General features: G+C 44.3%; 1 protein-coding gene across 2 annotated transcripts in view; it reads right to left on the bottom strand.

Moving 5' to 3' along the window:
* Positions 1–235: 235 nt before the first annotated feature.
* LOC117757118 (ankyrin repeat and BTB/POZ domain-containing protein BTBD11-A) overlaps positions 236–21179 on the bottom strand; it is a 116842-nt gene continuing 95898 nt past the window's right edge. Inside the window, exons 3-17 of one of the 2 annotated variants that reach the window (XM_034577899.1) lie at positions 18054–18261; positions 13107–13259; positions 12665–12830; positions 10628–10717; positions 8576–8677; positions 7810–7903; positions 7245–7380; positions 5911–6146; positions 4673–4851; positions 4332–4437; positions 2872–2974; positions 2687–2768; positions 2407–2475; positions 2207–2320; positions 236–1956 (exon numbers count right to left, since the gene is read on the bottom strand). In XM_034577899.1, the coding sequence (XP_034433790.1) occupies positions 1726–1956; positions 2207–2320; positions 2407–2475; positions 2687–2768; positions 2872–2974; positions 4332–4437; positions 4673–4851; positions 5911–6146; positions 7245–7380; positions 7810–7903; positions 8576–8677; positions 10628–10717; positions 12665–12830; positions 13107–13259; positions 18054–18261 (2069 nt within the window). In that variant the 3' untranslated portion in view covers positions 236–1725. The remainder of the gene's footprint in view (positions 1957–2206; positions 2321–2406; positions 2476–2686; positions 2769–2871; positions 2975–4331; positions 4438–4672; positions 4852–5910; positions 6147–7244; positions 7381–7809; positions 7904–8575; positions 8678–10627; positions 10718–12664; positions 12831–13106; positions 13260–18053; positions 18262–21179) is intronic. The other variant, XM_034577900.1, reaches the window with a different exon arrangement.

Genomic DNA, 21179 nt, shown 5'->3' with positions numbered 1-21179 from the left:
TCCCCAGAGCTGTTGAACTTCAGCCAACTTAACATTTGAATTTAGAACAAATCTTAAATTAATTTTCAGAAAACAAGCAAAAGAAAATGCGGATCAACACACGTTTCTTCCATCAACTGTGATGTGATGTTTTCATCTGCTGCCGTTTCAGAGGACACTTAAATCTTCTGCTTCCTGCTCTTCACGATGAACTGGTTTTCATTTCTTATTTTCCAACTGTAAAAACTTTTTTTTGCAAAGTTTCTGGCGTGACCAGAAAAACAAGTGGATAGAAATACATCTGTCATAAAACGCCGTCTACTAATAAATTCAGTGCTGATGTTACTGAGGAGATGAGGATGAAAAAATGCATCGCGTGATCGACCCTGATCGTTTGGAATGTATCGGAAAAACATCTGAAAATGAAATAAAGGGAACATCCTGTGACTGAGCTTCAGCTGGAACGACCCACACTCTGACTCGGTCCGACCCGTCTACACACAGAGCACAGCTACAGCGCAACGCAGGAGTCATACTGAAACAGATTAAACATGCAACTTTGCATAAACAGAGACACACACACGCACGCACACGCACACACACAGCAGGAACGAACTGTCCAGGGAGCAACATTCAATTCAATGAGACCGGTTGTCATCGGCCGAGCGAGTGTAGGAGAATACTGTACATCAGTTTAGAAAAAAAAAGGAAAGTAACAAAAAGAACCAGCACGATGATGTTCAGGACGTATTTACACTTTGCTTGGAGAGGGGGAAAGTCCCTGCCCATCAAAAAGTCCCTCTTCCATCCCGCTCAGGCCCGTCTGTCCTGCAGTGGATGGAAAGTTCAATAAGGAGTGTCCCCCCCCCCCCCTTTTCGTGAAGTAAGCTCTGCATAAAAAGCAACATGGGGGCAGCTCAGTTCCAGGAGGTGTCATGCAGAAAGATCCCAAGATGACAGTGTGTTCACGGTGGTTATCACAAGTTCCTTTCCCAGGTGGACGTCCGCGTTTCAAGCATAGATTCTCCACTGGCGTCGGCCACGGACGGCGGAAGTTTGTGTGATTGGTTTGGCCTCTGCACACAGTCGAGATAACACAGTGAGAAACCAACACAGAGGAGACAGAAAGGAAACGTCCACCTAAGAATCTGTCTGCTGGCATTGCTACTAATCACTTTTTAAAATCGGGTGTATACTCGGATTATGTTCACGGTTTGGCTTGTGTGAAACTTCAAACGGCGACGGCATCCACTTCCATGAAGAGATGACATCTGTAAACCAAAGTCTCCTGATAGAGATGACGAGAGAAAGCTGCTTTTACTGAGTTTAGATTCTACTCTACCTTTTTCTTTAAGCAAAAAATAAGAAAAGGTAAATAGTCTGTATTTCATGCACTTTTTCTATGTGAAATACGATAGAAAGTTGTATAATCGTGGTTTGGTCTAAGTTATACTGTTGGGTTGTGTGTTTTTTATTTATTTGTCGTTATTATTTTCAGTTTTTGGGACGTGAAGTGGGAGCAGTGGGACGACGAGTGAGAAAGTTCTCTCTCTGATTTTGTCTCGGCAGAATTAAAGGGAATCCCTGACATAAAAAAACTCCTCCTCCTCCTCCTCCTCCTCCTCCTCCTCCTCCTCCTCCTCATCAGCGGGGCTAGGGCAGGTGGACGGGGTGACAGTGTGTTAACGGTGGCGTTACATCGATGCTGCGGCCGGATCGGAAAGGCCCCCCCGGGAGAGGACGGCGTCACACCACGGAGCCCTTGGAGGTGGAGAGGTGGATGGAGTGGATGCGCGTGGCCAGAGTCTTCTCCAGGTCCAGGAGGATGTCGGAGCAGATGCCGGGGCTGGACACGGGGCTCTCGGCCGGAGGAGGCTCGTACAGGAGCTGCTTGAAGGCGTCGAGCTCGATCAGCAGCACCATGTTCTTCAGGAAATAGCCCTCGATGAAAGCCGTCAGCTCAGACGCGCCGAGGAACTGGGACAGAAAACAGGAGGAGAGATAGAATCATTGTTTTAAGAATTGATTGAAGACACTTTGCATAAAGACTTTGTGGCATTTGATCCAAAACCAAAGTCTGAAAACTAAATTAAGTGTAAAAACAATAAACTGCAGCTCAGGAGGACCGAGGTCAAAATAACAAGAAAACAAATCCCCATTAAAAGTGATAATTAATTCCAAGGTGAAACAAACAAAGTACCGCTCCTCCCGGACGAGGACTCCCCACCTTGGCGTGCTTGTAGAGGTCCACGCAGGTCTCCGTGGTGATGTTCTTGGAGCAGATGATCTCACAGTGTCTCTGAAGGCCCTCTAGTTGGAAGAATTTGGCTGCAGACAGGAGCTGCAAGGGAACAGATCATCCGCACAGAATGAGGCTCAGCGCCGCGGATTAAGAAAACGTTTAACTCTGGCTCGGTAACGACTTACCTCCATGACTTCAGTGTTGCGTATGTGCAAAGACTCAGTGCCTCCACAGTACAGATACTGCATCACCAGCTGAAACACAACACGTCGGGCCACAGTCAGTTTCTAATGGGGATTTTACCATTTTTCCTTTTATATTCTGTTTACACTTAGTCTATTTCTACACATCCACTGATTTGAGACTAAAAGAATAAATATATTATTTATCAATAGATATTCGGTATTGGCTTCAAAAGGCTGGTTTTGGTTTTTGGTTTTAACACAAAGATGATAAACGTCTTACGTGAAATATATTGTACTTGACGTGACTGATCTCAATACAGGTGTTTTCTGCTGCTGGTCGGTTCTGAAGCAGCGACTTGAACCTGGAGGAGACGGAGGAAGTCGTGGATACGTCACAGCTGTTTGTGTATTTCAATATAAAAAAAAACTAGAAAGAAGACATATTATTATTATTATTTCTTTTACCTGGGTGAAGCTGTAAACAGCAAAACTTTATGTGCATAAAACGGTTTCCCCTCCACCAGGAACGTGACGTCGGAGATGTCCTTGTTGTTCAGGAAGAGAGGGTCTGAGAACAAATTTAAATAAATACAATGACAATAAGATTCAACATTAACAACCTGATGATTCATCATTATTTAAATCCTCTGAATATCAAACAGACAGAATATTGAGGCATCATGGTCGTTCATTACTCAGAGGACGACTCATCACAGAGGTTTCAGCGCCGCGCCGTCAAAACACAATTCTCATTTCATGTGTTCAACTCTAATCTGCAGCTTGAAGATGATTCTTCTGATGAATTAATGAGACGTCAACATTTTGTCCTCAAACAATAAAAAACCACAACAAACCATTTGCCATTTTATTGTATTCATTTGAATAACCGAACACTAGGTGGCGCTGCAGCACCGTCACTGAGTTAAAGAGAAAAATGGAACTATAAAAATGTTTACTACCGTCTCAACTTTAAATAAGCTTTTATCACCATGGTTACCCTGATAAATCACCACATTAGTGACACGTGATACAAAGATCATAAATTATGTGTAAATTAGTTTAATGGTTTTTACTTTATGTGGAAAACAATCATATGAATTGCAAAATTAAAATGTCCCTTATTAAAACCTTATTAAAACTCAATGGGCTTTTAATTATTGAAGGTAGAGAACTGAAATGAATGTTAAGCATTGTTATGACCCCACACAATGAAATATTAATGTGCTTTTATATGGGCTCTGCATAAGGAAATATACATTATCTGCAGAGCGAGTATCTTCCCTTAAGGTTGACTGGCCCCAGTATCACCACACTACATGTTGAGGTCAGTTATTTTTTTCGCACAATGCTGATAACTAACAGACAAACAAACAGATGCAGGAGAAAGGAAAAACATCTGTGGAGCGGAGATGATCAACCACGTTTGAAATCTGGGATCGTTTGTGAATCCAAACAAAGGAAGCGATGAGTCGTTTCTGAATCTGAACGTCGTCAGTTTGAGATTTGTTTAATAAACACGAAGAATCACATTGATAAAATAATGTCTCTGAAAATAACTTTGTGACCCTTTCTGTAGAAATCCCTTTTTGGTGGAAGATCACTTCTTGGCACGAGCTCGCCCGGCGGGTGCCAACGGCTCCCGAGCACCAAATGATTTATTGCAAAAGTGACTCAACCTAAAGAGAGTTCATAGACAAACAAACTCCCACTGACAGCCCGAGTGAGGAGCAAGTTGTTCACAGTTTGATTGACATGTGATCTCTGACCTAAAGTTAGAGACAAATCCACTCCCCCTACAAAATAAAGTGTCTCCCCCTGGCATTTCCTCTTCCCGCTGCTGTCACTCAGCTGCATTTGATGCAGAAATCACAGAAACGCACGCAGAGCAACACAAACACTATTTTTAACTCCTCGCTCTCTCTCACCTAAGCGCGAGGTCTGTTTCCTCTTGATCTCCGTCAGCTTGGGGATGGGGAAGGGCCCGTAACACTGCGTGAAAATCACTGACAGCTGCTGGCTTATCACCTCGTTCTGCAAACACACAACACAACACAAACTTTAGATTGTACTTTTCCAGCCTCGGTTGTTATTTGGGACAAGTTGCAAATGTATGATAATGTGTTTTTTTGCAGCTAAATATATGCAACTATGAGAGTTAATGTCACAGGACAGTTTGCATTCCCCCAAAACAACAAGCCACACTTTGTCTGATGTTTCTCTAACAAGCGTTTTGTTGACATGCACGTGACGGAAAGCCCCGGTTGACCTTGCTGGTGCGGAGGATCTGGAACATGAGCGGCAGGCCGTGCGTGATCAGCTCCTCCGTGTACTCGTCCTCCTGGATGCAGCTGAAGTCCTTGAGCAGGCCCTGGATCAGCGGCCGGCGGTGCTGGACGAAGCAGGTGCGCAGGGACTCGAGCCAGGTGTGCAGCGTCCAGGGAACGCCTGGGAACACGACCACACACACACGGTAAATATGACACTTTGAGCACAGCATCGAGAAGCTGAGGAGTTTCAGGGTGGGGGGGGAGAGAGTCGACCATGTTTCCATCACTTCATGGTGTTAGTGCGAGTTGAAGGGGAAGTTTCCTCAGGGAGTGTTTAGATTAGTGGAGAAATAAAAACCAGCACTTCGATTTAAAAGATGTCCTCTGAAAAGAAAATGACTTCAATGTTCAGCATCGATGTGATGAGAGCAGGAAGGAATCGTAAACCATGACATGACAGTGAAAGCTCTGCATCGACAAGCACCTCGGAAAACACCGGATCATTAACTGAGTGGAAACTCCATCGGAAAATCACTCATCAAGCAAACATTGGCCCGTGTGAGGATTTTTATGTTTTGTGTTTCGTGGTAAATCTTCACAATGTCGCTCGGACGAATTAAGCAAATTAAAGACGTCACCTCGCCCCCCCCGCGACAGTTTGATGCTCGTTTGTCACTACTTTTTCCCAACATCTTAAAAGAGCGACTCTCGACCTTGGAGGCGGTGGTTGATAAAAACAGTCTCACCCACAAGTGAAGTAACTGTTCTGGAGCTTTGTGGTTTGTTTTTGTTACTGCACAGACTCCAAATGACGTCACTGGTGCAAGATGGCAGCGTTTGCATTTGTCCATCTTTACCTACAGTGAATATGCACCAGAACAACGTGACCTTGTTTTGAGATTGTCCAGATCAACCGCCAACCAAAGGTCTCGTGCACAATGAGCTGGAAGATGTCGGGGGGGGGTGAGAGCCGATGACGGCGACATCTACAAGATGAGCTTCAGGACACGTTTCAACATCAAGCTCACACCTTTGGCTCGAGCTATTATCGCCTCAGATATAAAAAGTCCTGTTTCTGAGGCGGGTTCATATGGATGAGAAGTGCTAAGGGTGAGCGAAGGACAGGACAGGACAGGACGGGACGGACGGGACAGGCACAGCATGAGCATCATCTCCAGGACAGCTGGAGGCAGCAGAGAGCATGTGTGCCAGTGAAGCATGCATTAGTAAATCTGACCTAAGCTGCGGATGTCTATGGTGATGTCCACATGGCCGTGCTCTGCACTATGGTACATGGCCTCTCTCAGGGCTCTCAGTTTGGCCTTTCCTGTTCGCAGGGTCCCGCTGCCGCTGTTGGCCTGCAGAGCCAACCTCTTCTCCCCGGGATCCGAACCCTCGGCCAGGATCTCCTCCAGGGACAGCACGTCCCCCTTGTCCTTCTCCGACTGGGCCAGCAGCTTCCGAAAGACATTCCTGGAAGGAGGGGAAGACGGCAGAAGATAAAGACGCTGACGGAGTTTAGAGGAGAGCGATGAGATAGAATGACAGATTGTTTTGAAGCTGAGGGGAAGGAAGTAAATCTGTGGGGAGAAACTGAAAAACACACAGAATGAGCCTGAGGTGAGAAGCAGGAAGAGAAGCTGTGAGGTGGATGATCACAGAGCAGAAAATTAGACCTACACATACTGAGTTAACTCCACATTAAGGCCACTCAGCTCTGATGACACTCACAATGTCCTCATGCACTTAATGAAGCACAACCGCAAACTCTTAACCTGCGTCACCGCTCTGCACAGTCGTAATATAAACCTTAGACCATAATATCTGGAGGATTTTTGGGGCCGATGCAGATACCAATATATCGGTCGATATATATATTTAAAATAAAAAGGGTCCAGCGATTCATAAGATGTTTTTATTGAATCCTTATGACTAAGAAATGTAATTGGGGCTTGATATTTTATCATTTAATCATAAACTTCATTATAGTTAACTACAAAGAAAACACAAATAAAGCAAAATATATAGAACTTGAGTGAAATGCACATATTCTCTTCATTTTCTAAACTGTAAAATAAAAGGCCAACATCAACGGTTGAGTTTTTACCAATAACTCAGTCCGGCTTTAGTAAAGCAACAACAGTGTCTTCAACCTATTAACTGCACCCAAGCCTCCGGACGATCACTTTCCATAAAAAGTTCCTTCCATCAATCTCTCAACCAGTTTGAACCAGCTCCCAACACACTGCCACCACCACCACGCTGTAATTGATTGTCTTATTAAAGCTCGTGTTGTGGTCGTGTGTCTCCACGTCCACGCGGCTCTCCCTGAATCCTAACGGGCGTTTATCTCACTCAGCTGCAGGGAAGTGATGTCAGAGCGGAGTCGTCCGTGACGCTGAGCAGACTGCGGCTCTTATCGCTGCCTGCTGTCCGACACACACCTGAGATATCTGCCTCTCTTGTGCTGCAGGGTTTTGTGGGAGGCTGATGCAGCGCCGAGTGTGTAAAGGGATCGATACAGTGGTAATAGATATATCTGCGGTGTGTGTGTGTGTGTGTGTGTGTTACCTGTGGCCGTGTGCTGCTGCCAGGCTGTAGGAGTTCATGTCGCCCAGTGGAGCAGACGAGATGCCGTTTCGACACATGGTCCCAATCATGGGGTCGGCCCCTCTTTCCAAAAGCAAACTCACCAGCTCAAAGTTCCCTGAGGGGAAAAAACACACAGATAAAAGGGTGAATACACTCAAATAAAACTGTGGTGGAGTTGTTTTGATGATACTCCTGCACATTTACCTGAACTTTTACTTGTTATAGAGTAGTGTTGGTACTTTTATTCATATAAAGGATCTAAATACTTCTTTAACTCCTGATGTTTGAGCTTTCTACATTTTTATTTCAAACAAACAATCAACGTTTGGTTCTGCCTTCACAGTTTAATGACAATGTTGACTCTATAATTTATATATATTAAAAAAAAAAAAATTCTCAGAGTTCTTGTAGTCTTTTCAAATTCGACCTAACGATTCAAAAACCCTTTAAGATAAGTGTTTAACAGTTTCGCAGAGATAGAATTCCTCCTGCTCAAACAAGTCATTGTCTGGAAAAACACTTTGGTCAAATAAGATGAATCCACCTGCAGCGGCGGCGAGCTGAAGCGGCGTCTCCGTGTAGTTCTCAGCCCCATCCTGCAGGGCGCCCTCCACATTCGCTCTGTTATCCAGCAACAACTGTGGAAGTGGCGAGGGAGGGATGGGGGGGGGGGGGGGATCAAACCGGGAGGGAGGAAGAAAACAGGCGAAGAAGAGACCATGTGTTAGAGTCAGGAAGAGTCTCGACCACCACAAAGACTGTCCGAGCTTCTGTCTACACTTCCTCATTAGATGTGTGTGTGTTTGTCTTTGTTGGTGTTGAGCTGAGAAAAAGTAAAAAAAAAACTCTGATGATTGTGTTGGTGCAGATTAATAATTGAAAAAAATACTGAAGGCAACACTGTTCCTGGGGCTGTAGGCCGGCGTCGGCTCAAACAGTAACTGACAGAATGTATTATAGATTAAAAGGGAGCAGAAAACACAGAGATGTGGCGTCTGTGAGGCTGCGGATCATCGGGCCGAGGTTCGTTCTGCTCAGTTCGCCTCGTTTCTCCCTGCTGCTGCAGGACCAAGCCTCAGATTCAGTTATGACTCATACTACACATCTTCAAAACGTACATTATTAAAAAAAATCTGCAGAGGAGTCGTCTCCATTAAGAAACAATTACTGCACAAACAGGATCAAAATCAAACAGACACATGGCTTCATTAATATTGTTATTATCATGATTGCACCATAATCATCATCATCATCATTATAATCCTCTAAAGGGCCACAGGTTAATGGTTACAGGTCAGAAACGTAGCTACCTGCACGACAGGGACGTGTCCGTGCAACACAGCGAAAGTGAGTGGCGTCCCCTGGCGCGTTTCGGGATAAACTGAGGGGTGCTTGTTTACTGTGGTGGGCACCTGGGAAGTCATATAGGTGAAGTTCAGGGAGAGAGATATATATATATATATATATGTTTATTTATATACAGCCGTTAACATTCACAGCTCAGGGAGGAAGAGGAGGAGGAGGAGGAGGAAGCAGTATGTGCAGGAGGAGAAGTGTGAGCAGAGGAAGGGGAGGATGGCAGAGGGAGATTTTTTCCCTCTTGGGTTTCAGAGAAAACGTTGCGTTGGACCTAAACGTGAGTCAGTTACTGTGCGTCTGAACGATCTCCGACTGTCTGACTGAGTCTCTCACCAGCGATTCATTTCAAAGGGGGATTGAAAAATACAACAACCGGCAAACGACTAGAGGGGGCGGGGCGGGGGGGGCGGGGGGGTGCTGACTCATCAACAAAGCGGCGGCAGAGTAAAATTAAACAGACGTACAAGCTGATGTTGTTCTGTGATTCCTGCTCTGTGGATGTCAGCCTCCTTTCAAACACATGTTTATTATAGTGTCACTTTTCATTTCTGCTCCGGTGCCGAACATCTGTGTTTGTGTGTTTGCAGATGACGATGAATTATTAAATGACTTTATAATGTCAGCTTGTTTCTGCACAAACAGACTCTGACGGTGATAATGTTAAACATATGACGACTTCAAAGCAATATTATGATTTTAACAAATGTGGGTGATTGTTTGGACGAGTGAGTTTTTAGGGTTTAATCAAAGTCCTGCGGGCTGCACCCATTGGACGGTGCTCGCCGTCAATCACACGGTATCCACGCCCCAATAAATGGGACCATAATTTACAAAATGAACATCAGCTGTATTGAAGAAGACTTGAAACTAGAGGTTCAAACCATTAACTCTTTAGGAGGATTGGAGTCATATTATCATTGACTTCTATAGAAACTGATCAGAGGAGTCGCCCCCTGCTGGGCATACAGAATTACAGAACTTATGAACTGGCTTCACTTTCAAAAAGTCTATGGACAGCTCCCAAAAGTGAAGCCTAAACATCTGGATTGCCCCTGGTGGCTGGCTGCAGTATAGATCATAAACCCAGCCACCTCCATGTTATTGGATGGGACGTGGGTCGAACTAAAAAAGTCAAAGTACACGTCAAATACATTTTTCGGGATCGGGTCACAGAGGCAGGCGGCAGCTTCATTTTCGTACAACGGGAGAAAGAGGAGACGCGTCGTCCATCTTTATTCACAGCCTGTGTTGTGATAACCAGATAAATGATTTCATAACATCGAGACTTCAAATCTAAATGTGGATTCTCCGTCTCTTTATCGATTTCTCAATAAACAAACTCAGTGCACTTTAGTTTTTTTTCGGAGTCAACACACAAGCACCAAACACAAGCACGATGGAGTCGGCGTGGAGGAGGAGAGTCCGACGGGCTGTTCTGCTCTCGTATGTTCCTATTGACCGAGAAGGCCGAAGCACAGACACACACACACACACACGGGTCGCAGTACAGACAGAAGCAGGGTTTATTAAAACATCGCTTCACTCCAACACACTTAAAGAAATCTGTGCAAATGAAGTTCAGCCTGTGGCAGCACGTTACACCAAGTGCACACATCTCGTACAGCACTAATGCGTTATTGATGTGGTCGAAAAGCAAACTGCTGCTGGACAGCGAGAAAACGTAATGAAGTAACATGGCTGCACTTGAGGGACCATCACTGGAGTAATATTCTGTATCAGCACAGACACCAACCACCGTTGTCACCGTGCAAACGATCCTGGTTTATTGCTTATCAGTGCACTTCATGTAATGAGCTGCCAGGAGAACAGGGAGCATGCGGAGAACAGGTGAGACAATGAAAAACAGAGCAGGAGGGAGAGGAAGCAACAAAACAGCCAGTTCATGGTTTTCAGAGGTACAACACGTGTCAAAGGAACAGAATGGAACAAAATACAAAAATGTGCAGACAACGTTGTTGCAGGCCCGACGGAGAAACACTGACCTCGCTGTTGATGTCGGCCCCGGCGTCCAGCAGCATCTGGACCATGGCCTCGTCGCCGCGGACGCAGGCGTACATGAGAGGGGTCATCCCCTGCAGGAGGGAGGAGGAGGAGGAGGAGGAGGAGGAGAGGGTAACAAGGTGAGAGTGGGAGGAAACATGTCGAGAGAGTTCAGGAAGGAGGAGAAAAGAGAAAAGAGCCATCATCAGCTCTTAAGACCCATTAGCACTTCTACAGCAACAGCTGTGCTTGTTACCTTTACAGGAAACTGGTGAAATATCCTTCAGTCTCTCTTTATATAATGTTATTTAAGTCACAGTTTCATCGAACGGACGCTCAGAGGTTCAGCTCCGTCTACAAAGACATGCGCTGAAATACACTTATATACAATGTGGACACGAGACATTTCCAGCTGTTGCTTTGCGACTTCTGATTCTCCACACATAATCACTCCTGCCTCAGAATAACCACGTCTCTTCCGGGGAGAGCGACAGCATAAGTGGGCCGTGGAACTCCTAATTTAACATCTTACGTCTCTGCAGGACGCCATATCCACGAAGCAGTCTCCTGAGCCCGACACGCCCACACACATTATACTGCGAAGCTGCACGCCGACGGCCTCGCTCAAGTGTTGTGCAGTGTGAAGAGGAAAATGTATAAGAGAACTCAACTTCTGCACATTAGTCAGACGACCCTACACATTTCACAGGGTTTCATGTGAGCCTCCATGAAGCAGACTTCAATTATATGTCTGATCTGGGATGTTACGCCTTTTTACGACGAGCTGACAGCACGCCGCCGCCGCTGCCGCACTTAACGATGAAGACCGCCATCCCTTTGTGGTGATTCATTCTTAAACATTTCCTGGACACCGATCTATTTAATCAGCTGAAGGGGGCGATGGACCCTGAGGACGATCACGATTATGGCGCTCAGCGATGGTGACAAACAGCTGGTTTGACTTTATCGCTCCCGTCTGGTCCCCTTGCGCCGTTTAGCTTTTTTTTTTACAAGGAGATAAAAGCCAGTATGTCACCGTGGCCGCTCGTACATGTGGAGTGAGGAGGAGGGAAATGTCAGTCAATAAAATCTCTTATACTGAGGACGTGTGAAGACTGAAAAGTAAATCAGGGCTGTTCTGGGTTTCACATCCACAAATTCCTCCTATCTCGAGGTTTTAGAATATTTCAGTAGCGACCTGCAAATAGTTTCTGAATTGAACTTAACCAGGCTCATCTTTCTGACTGCGGAAAAAATCAGACTGCACCATTAGCCTCCACTTAGCAGAGCAAGGAACAACCAATATGAGCTGGGAAATCAGAAAATCCCAAATGACTTAGAGGCAGTGAGATATCGACCCGATGGTCAAAGAAAACCAATCAGAGCTCAGAGCAGGAGCAGGAGCAGATACGAATGGAACAGTAGATCACGTTCCTCTGTTATTACAGTAAAGCTATAAACTATGATCAATCTCTGAATTGCAATCAAACACTTTTTATTGCGTTAAAACTACATCAGTCTCACATAATTATCATATAATGACAAATTGAAGGGGGGTTAGGGTTATATAAAGTTTTTGGAGAGTAGATTAAAGGGGAACAATCTGAGTTTTATCCATTTACAAATACATTTGTTTATTAATTGATAATGAAAATGATAATTTCCTGCAGCTTAAAATATGAGCAAGGTCAGAAGCAATAAGAAATTTTGAAATATAAATCCTAAATGGAATTAAGATGCACATTAGAGATTCTTACACCAGTGTAAATCATGTGTAGTTAAAAAATCTGCATCACGGAATATTAATAATCACATTGCATGACTCACAGGGAGCAGTCTGTGCCCAGCGTGTGTGAGAACTGGGATGAGTTGCCAGGTGATACTTGTTAGAAATGCACAATTCATTGTGTATTCCTCTCCACCTGCCTGTGTAGGTGTGTTAATGCAGTGTACAGTATGTGTGTAGGAGTGTGTGTGTGTGTGTGTGTGTGTGTGTGTGTGTGTGTGTGTGTGTGTGTGTGTGTGTGTGAGTGCCAGACCTGCTCGCTCATGCTGTTGATGCCATCAGGCCCCAGCAGGTTCACCGCCTGCTTGACCAGGTCCGTCCTCCCGCAGTTGAGCATCCTGAAGCCCAGGTCCTGCAGGAACTTGGCCTCGGTGGAGGCTGCGTCCAACTTCCTGGTGGCACAGAAACAATCCTCCGCTCTGCAGATGGAACAAACATCCATCGTTTACAGCGAGTAAGGAGATCTGCTGATTTATAGATTCATAGACGTTCCTGAAGATTTGAACAGATGCATAGTTGGACCTCTGATTTCGGAGATAATGGGCTCATGTGTGAAGGTTTATGTTGAAACAACAAGGAAAACGCTGACTGAGGCTTTAATTTGACATGTTCTCATCATGAACTGGTCAAATCCCTCCCTGTAGTTACCGTTTGGTGTCGCTGAGGTTTAACTGAAGCAGTGAGGTTGTTCTTACTTTATCTGCCGGGGTTCACAGTCCACACCGGGCAGCAGCAGCCGGGCCGCCTGCCTCACGTCGTCGCTGTCCACGGAGAAGCTTCGCCGGTGCTCGGTGTGGGCGACCGCCACCCGGATCCACTCCATCAGCGGCGGCAGCACCAGGAACGGCCTGCAGAGGAAAAACAGATTTGTGTTTAATGTTCTAATTAAAGGGGATTAGGTTTCTCCTGCCTTCCCATTTCCTCTCCTCTAAACCAAACCATTCGAGGCACATGGCCGCCCTCCAGTCTGCTTTCTTCCCGTTTCACATCGTCATTCTGGGACATCGTCAGGTCTCGACCTTATTCTGTAAAGTACCTTGAGATAATGCATGTTGTGATTCGGTGCTATACAGATAAATTGAATTGACTCACAGTCTTCCTCTGGTGAAATGAGTTTCATAAAGCCCAGTGTGCTCTATGGACCTTTCAAATAAAAACACTTAATACAGACTCCGGTCCGACATCGACAGACACATATTTTCTAATTAAAGATCCTCTGAGAGATAACGGGAAAAAAACGCAGCTGCACCAAATCAGTTTTCATCATCCAGAACAGAAAGAGATCTCGAAGTTAAAAACTCCCTAAACGATGTTATTATCTTATTTAATCAAAATCAGCAGCGGTTCTCGCCTGGATGACATGTTCATATTTCATCATTTGTTTCCAGTGTGTGTGTGTGTGTGTGTGAGAGAGAGATTCCTCATGTTTCATAATACACACACAAAACATATGGGTTATCCCCCCAATCTGAAATCAAGTACTTGGTCTTTCAGAGAAGGACTTATTGATTTCACATTCAGATTCTGTGATGCTTTCACTCAAGAGGAATATAAACTATAATATTCTCAGGTCAACACCGTAATCAAAACAATGTGTTATTCTGAATTAGGTCAATAGTCGGAATATTAGTGTCCATGAAAACATAAAGTTTACAAATACAGCAAATATTCAAAGACTGGGGAGGTTAAACTGCAGAGTAGCTACAGTACAATACAGTACAGTGAAGTACAGCAGGTACACAGGGGCTGATTTGGTACTTTAGTTCCACTGTGTTATGCTTTCCAGTCTCTTATTTCATCCTCAGACAGTAAAATGACCACGTCTCACATCGCTCAGCAATCAGCAGCAAGCTCCTCTGGGACTAACTGAGTTACTGCTGGGAAAAATGATGCTCAGGTATTTATGATAAGTGCAAGGGGACAGTTTTATCTCCGCAAAAAAAAAAAAAAGACACTTCTGAGAAATCTCTCCTCAAAGTGACACGATATCAGATATCCAGTCCAGTCATTCGTTTCGACATCTCAACGCCACAGTGTGGACACTCGCCTCATCTCTTAGCAGGTGTAATACCGTTCAGAACATTTGTGATTTCCTCTCATTATGTTCTTTAAAAGAAAGAAAGTCTCTTCTATTGAGGACAAGCTGTATTTTATAGAAATTGAACATCTTCTGATGTCGCTCACAACTTCTAAACATGGGATTCCCTCCTGTCTGTACTTTTAATCCCAGATCTACCTGCATTAAAAGTGAAAGTTATTATCAGACATTTATTTCAACATCTGAGATTATTATTCTCAGGTTGGTGATTATAAAGTTATTCTCATATTCAGGTTCATAACTTTACATTCTCTAAAACAGGAACGAAACATTGAACAGCCTCATATCTTTCCTTTAAAAGTTTCATTAAATGCTGTGCTCTTCTTCTATTTGGCCAAAACTCTGATTTAAATACATCCAAACTCCCGAATCAGAAATGGCAGTGGATGAAGTTCATCTACTGGGAGTGAGTGCAGCCTCCCACTCAGTCATCATAATGATCCTCTCAGGCTCATTCAAATGGCTCTTTCTCTACATTAGTGAACTAATGACAAACACAACAACCTTGGGATGTGGCACATTACACATGAGCAGTTAGCATTAGCAGTTAGACATTGTGAATAGGTCCTTTAACGACCTCATATATATTTAATTCACAGATACACTTATTCTACAAGGAACATTAATTACAGTAGAGATGCAGTAAATCCCGACTCGACCAATCTCAGTTGGGATGATAATAAAACATAATTTTTCGTCTGTGAAGGCTTTTAAAAAACCATGAAGTGGCCTCGGATGCACGATAGAAACCTCCGAGACATGAAATTAAATGAGCTAATTCCATGTTATAGTCAGATAATTACATTATGGATCCATCAGCAAAGTTCCCTGTGGAGGTTTGTTCTTCCCCCGTGACCCTCGAGCAAAGATAATTCCTCAAAAAGTGATTTCGAACAGAACCTCGTACCCAGCTGAGAGGGAGAGAGAGAGAGAGACCATTTGGGACTGGTGTGTTTACTGTGGATACAGCTGCCTGCTACTTCAGTCAATTTGCTGCGAGCACATGTTTAATCAAGGCAGCAGCTTTTAGATATTGATTTTTATGTGTTTGACCAGTTTTCATATCTGTGTATGTGTGTGTTTTTTTATTCCAAATGCAAAGTCTCTACACCTACAGTCTGTCAGGAATTAGAGTTCCTTTTAAAAAAACGCTGACTAATGGGACACTGCAGGCCTCCTCCCTTTTATCTCAGTGGTTTTTCCCCGAAAAGACATATTTACAGTTGGAGGTTTGAAAAAGGCCGAGGGTAATGTTCCCCATCGGTGCAGACAGCAGGCCTGCAGCGACAGCTAACTAACCCAGCACTGCCAGGGTGAAAATTCCTCCTCTGAAGTAAACGTCTGGGCCAAAATACTGAATAAATCATGAGACAAATATCTTCTCTGCTGTTTTCATCTTTCCTATAGATTTTTTAAAAATGGTGGGGTAAACCCTAGAGTCATTATAGAGACGGATGACATGGAAACGAATTGTCTGAGTCGATGTTTTATCCAATTACAGTGAAGCACACAGCCCATCCAACGTGCGGGAACCCGACCTGAACTCAAATATCATGTCCAAATCTTTGTCTGAACCCTTCCTGATAGGTCTGGTATCTCGATTGTCACCTGGTGGCCGCAGTGGAGGTTATAAATCCTGCCTCCTCCATGTTAGCAGATGGGAAATGGACAAGATGGCATAGCTCGTTTCCTGGATAGCGGGAGGAAGTGGAGACACGTCTTCCATCCACCTGGAGGTGGCGTCTGGGTAGAGCAGCAGGAAGCAGGACGTGATGTAATAAAATCAGCTGTGGAGATCATGTGTTTTTGTTCACTGGTATTGACCCTGGTCACTAAAGGCTCTCGCATCTTGTCGTCTTTCCAAGTTGACGTCTTTGTCTTTCATGGCTCCTCTTTTTCATCCTGAGATAGTTGCAGTTTGTCTGAGTTTTAACTTTGGGCGCTGGCAAGAAAAAACGTCTGAAATCAGCTTAAGTGATAAACCAATTTTCTTCTGCGGGTAATTTAACAGCAAATAGATTAAATCTCAGGTGTAAAAGTAATTTCAGTTCGCTGCTGCTCAATAATTTAGCTCCAGAGAGAGACTTCTATCCGAAGCTTCACAAAACAAGCCCTATCCCACTGTTACCCGGGCCCTTTCTACTCGCCTCCAACCTTTCAGCAGAATGCTAAATAGAGAGTCTTCTCTCCGGGGACCCGTGGGCCTGCTGACATGTCACTCCGCCTGACATTCCTCTCGCTCCCCGGGGTTTCCAGGATGGAGTTTTTATCTCTGCAGAGTTGAGGAAGATGTTGGAATATCCGTCCGTCCGTCCGTCCAAGTGAAGTCCCCCCCGGTTCCCATCAATCTGCCCCACGCCTGGGGAAGTGTCAGTGACGGCCGAGCCCACGCAGCATCTTACCCGGTCGCTTGTGGGCCGGGAAAACTTGTGCAAGAAAGTCGGGATGTGTGTACAAAAGGCTGCATGTGGCCCCAACCCACTGCAGAAATACCAGAGGATGAAGAATGACATTTTCTTTTTGTTGCTCTTTTCATTTGTCTTGAAACCTGAATATCCATTGATCCACTTCACAGCTTCCTGATGTTATCTTCTGCACGATTTGAACGTTTACAAGGTCACATTGCTCAGGTGTTATCCTGCAAAATTAATTGTCAGTGTCCAGAAATAAAAGGCCCAGGTTCTTCTGATTCGTAGCGTGGTTCATCACAAGGAAAGTAAGAAAGAGGGAGAAAGAGATATTTTTATCTTGCACCTTGTGCCAGTTTTTACAGAAGTGAACCGTCGACATGTCTACTTCAAACTTGGATATTATTAAATTAGCCTATTTAGCTTCAACTGTCTGGTGATGAACTAGAACATTGTTTGGACTGAGTGCATCAGTAGCGTCGGCGTCCTCAAGGTTAGACCGTCTCGTTTTGGGAGGAGACAGAGCGACAAACCTTTTCTCTACTTCTGAGGCTGAACTCGACTATGAAGATAATTTCTGAGCAGCTCAGTGAGTCCAAAAACTAGATCAGACTAATCTCTAATCTCTCTTTGAGTGTGTTTTTGAGCTGTGAACTAAACAACATGACTTTTCTTTGATGAGAAAACATGAATTCTGGTTTTAAAATCACATTTAAAGTAAACACCCTCACGCTCATTTTCAAATCTATGCTGAAACTAAACTCTTAAACCATCGTCAGACAGTCAGAGACGTCCCCCATCTTCTCCTGACCCTGCATGTCCTCAAACATGGCAGCTTCACACACACACACACTGTTTGAACCGCTGGCTGAGACTACGCCAGCGGTTCTAACAGCTCTGGACCACCGCGTTCCTCACACACGGTTGTTTCAGCTCAGCAAACCAGCTTGTTTCTAAACGCTTCCTCTCTGTCTGCTCTCCTTGATAAGAAAATTGCTCATATTTACATTCAAAGGGAGACCGGAGAGCCGTTATGCAGAGAGAGACATACAGAACAGGTGGGAGGAAACACTTGAGCATGACTGAAGGGAACCAAACCAATGTAAAAACAGCCTGTTATTTCCAGGGTTCCTCACCTCTCAGTCTGCAGCGTGACCTTGGACGGCTCCACGTTCGGGTTCTCCCATTCCATCTGTGGGCAGTGCATGAAGTAGCACAGGGTGTAGAGCGCCTCGGGCTCCCAGTGCACCGTGCTGCTGGTCTTCTGGTGGACCGGAGTGCCGTTGCTGGGGTTTTTGATGTGCAGCGGCTGCAGGTGGTGCATGGCCCGGGAAACCAAGTCACCTGGAGGACAAGTCATACACATGCATGAGAGGAGCACGTGGATTGTTTTACAAACATGACACAGAGTGACACACAATCACGTTGTGTAGCACACAGAGGGAAGTGTTTTATAACAAAGTCTGCACATTACTCTCAGAGCACAAATCCATTTCCTGCACTCCTGTGCTGATGTGCTCTCCCCCTGACTCACCGTACATTCAGTCGTACACAGTCCTTTGAGTGCTGCTGTGAAATCAAACCTCACACACCTAATTCACAGTGTGGGCTCGTATTCCCTCCTCGTCCTATCATTAGCTCTTATTCCCCCTGTTTTCTGACATCAACACCTCAAGAGCCACGAGGAAACCGCATCACCTGTGTCGCTGAGCATGTGTGTGCACATGAGGGTTGTTTCCTGGCTGAGTAATGATTCGCCTCCTCTGTGATTTGCTCTCTTTGCACTTGTATTATATTTTGTCAAGCACCTTGCAGCTGGTTTTGAAAGGTGCTTTAGAAATAAAGGTTATTTTAATTATTATTATTACTTATTGTAGAGTTACGTCATTGGCAAGATCCTTTTTACCTTCAGCTTTTTAACCAGTTATTGTTTTTAATCGTATCTTTAATTTGACTGTTTTAATAATTTTAGAATGTTTTAATATCTCTTTTCTCCTGTGTTACATATTTATTGTTGTCTAATGCTGTGGGATCTTTGATTTGCCTTGAATTCTTCACTGGTTATCTTGTAAAGCAACTTAAAACTAAAAGTTTTAAAAAGGCATATAAATAAACTTGGTGTCCTGACAATAAATGAAAGTAAATGCAATAACTCAACACTAAAATCTTCTCTGCAGTGGTTAAGTAAACCTTATTTCTAGGCAACATGAAGTTCATTGTATGTTTCTTCCTTGTTAAATGTTGTTCGTTGCTTTTAAACCTATTTTAAGTGTCGGTGCACAGCAGGAACAGGACTTTTACAGGAGGAGGTAGGAGTTCTAAAGTCTGATGTTCAGTCTGTACGACAGAGGACGATCGTCAGCGCTGACATTTAGCGAGAATAAGTCGTAATTCTCGGATTGTGGCAGCTTCACAGCAGTTTATCGACGAGGTCGTTAGTGATGCATTTAAGACTAATGATGTCGCTCTGAGAGGGAAAATACTGCAGCGTGAGCCGTCAGGGTTGGTTTCTCAGATAAATCTACTAATTTAGGGCGGCACGGTGGTAAAGGGGGTTATCACTGTCAATTCACAGCAGGAAGGTTCTAGGTTTGAACCTGACGGATGACCGGGGGCCTTCCAGAGTTTGCAACGTCCAACTGCAGCTCATTAACTAGTAAGGGCAGGACAATGCAAGGTTCAGTACACTAGAACTCCAAAGACATAATTTGATGATGTTAAAATAGTGAAAAATCAGTATGCAGAGTGCGAGCTGGTGCTGGTGCAGATAACGGATGGACGGATCTAATTATCTACTGGGTTTATTGGAGCTGTGGAGGTTTCAGTCGTGTAACATGAGCACTCGGACTTGGAGTCTGACACTTGGACAGCAGCCGACACCACAGCCCGGATTCTCTTGCACACACTGGACTCATGAGCTGTGTGTGGATAAAACAATGTCTGTGAAAGTCTGGAGCTCTGAGCGGCAGTGCAACAACAAACACATCACTGCACCACACACACAGACACACACACACACACACAGATCTGGGCTGATTGTTTGCTCCAAATATACCCAGTGTCGGGAAAGTTGGCCCGTGTTGAAAAGCTCATTCCTTGGACACTGACACGGTGAGTGGAAGCCCAAGGTTCTCCATCTGTCAGAGTAAAGCGCCCTGACAGGGTTCACAGCCAGTCACACGCAGACACACCACAGTTTGCACTGCGGCTCCAGAGAGCCACACACAGACAGAGACTGACAGAGAATTAAACATATCAATAAGTAATCATCTGTTTCCATGATTGTGTTGAACTGGTTGAAGACGTGTGCTGAGAAAAGGCTCCAGACGTATTAGACAGAATCACAATTGGAGCAGCTCGTATAAATATACATTTCTCTGCGTTACAGTTAGAATCTAATTTATTATTAACACTGAACTGAAGCTGGATTCACTCTGTTATAACTGGAGTTCTGCCACACACACACACACACACACACACACAGTGTACATTACAGTACCCGACAGATGTATTGTGCTTCACTCAACACACCGATTGTGTTTCCACTCTTTGATCTTGCTAAACGATGCCGATTGACTCATGCACTTTGATTAGAGTTATAAATAACTCTACATGGTTCAGCCATTAAAAGGAAAAGACGAGTGAGTAACTCTATTGTCAAGAAGCCGAGGCTGGACACATGAAACTCTTCAGATATCCAAGTATCCACTGCAGCTCCCGCAGATTGGAGGAGATGCATTCACAACTATAGACCCATCTTAACACCAGTTTGTTTAATGCTAGGATAACATATTTCTACTATAAGAACTTCATGTGTAGGATTGTTCAGCCTTGGTTTGAGGGACACGCTCTACTTCAATTCAATATTATAGTATTTTCTGTAGATAGCACCAAACATAGCTGAAGGCACTTGACATGTGAAGGTCAAACCTTACAAATTAACTTCTAATGAGCGATATTCTAGTTCTTGGAAGTCGCTGCAGACAATGTTGTTCTGCCACTAATGGTGTCAGATCAGAAAACTCTCGCTTGTAACCACGAGTGTAATAAAACGCTCAATGAATCAGATTGAAGTTAATCAACAAGATTATATAATTTATTCATCCCGCAAGTCATTTAGCAAACAATGAAAACAAACATTCCCTTGTTCCAACCTCTGAAATGAGAGAATTTGATGATTTTATTCGCAGGGACAACTTTAAATTTAATAACTTCAGGGTTTGAAATGTTGACGAGACTAAACGAACATGATACGGCTATTA

Source organism: Hippoglossus hippoglossus, chromosome 23, assembly GCF_009819705.1.
Source record: "Hippoglossus hippoglossus isolate fHipHip1 chromosome 23, fHipHip1.pri, whole genome shotgun sequence".
NCBI lineage: Eukaryota > Metazoa > Chordata > Actinopteri > Pleuronectiformes > Pleuronectidae > Hippoglossus > Hippoglossus hippoglossus.
This window is presented reverse-complemented; position numbering and strand designations above follow the sequence as displayed.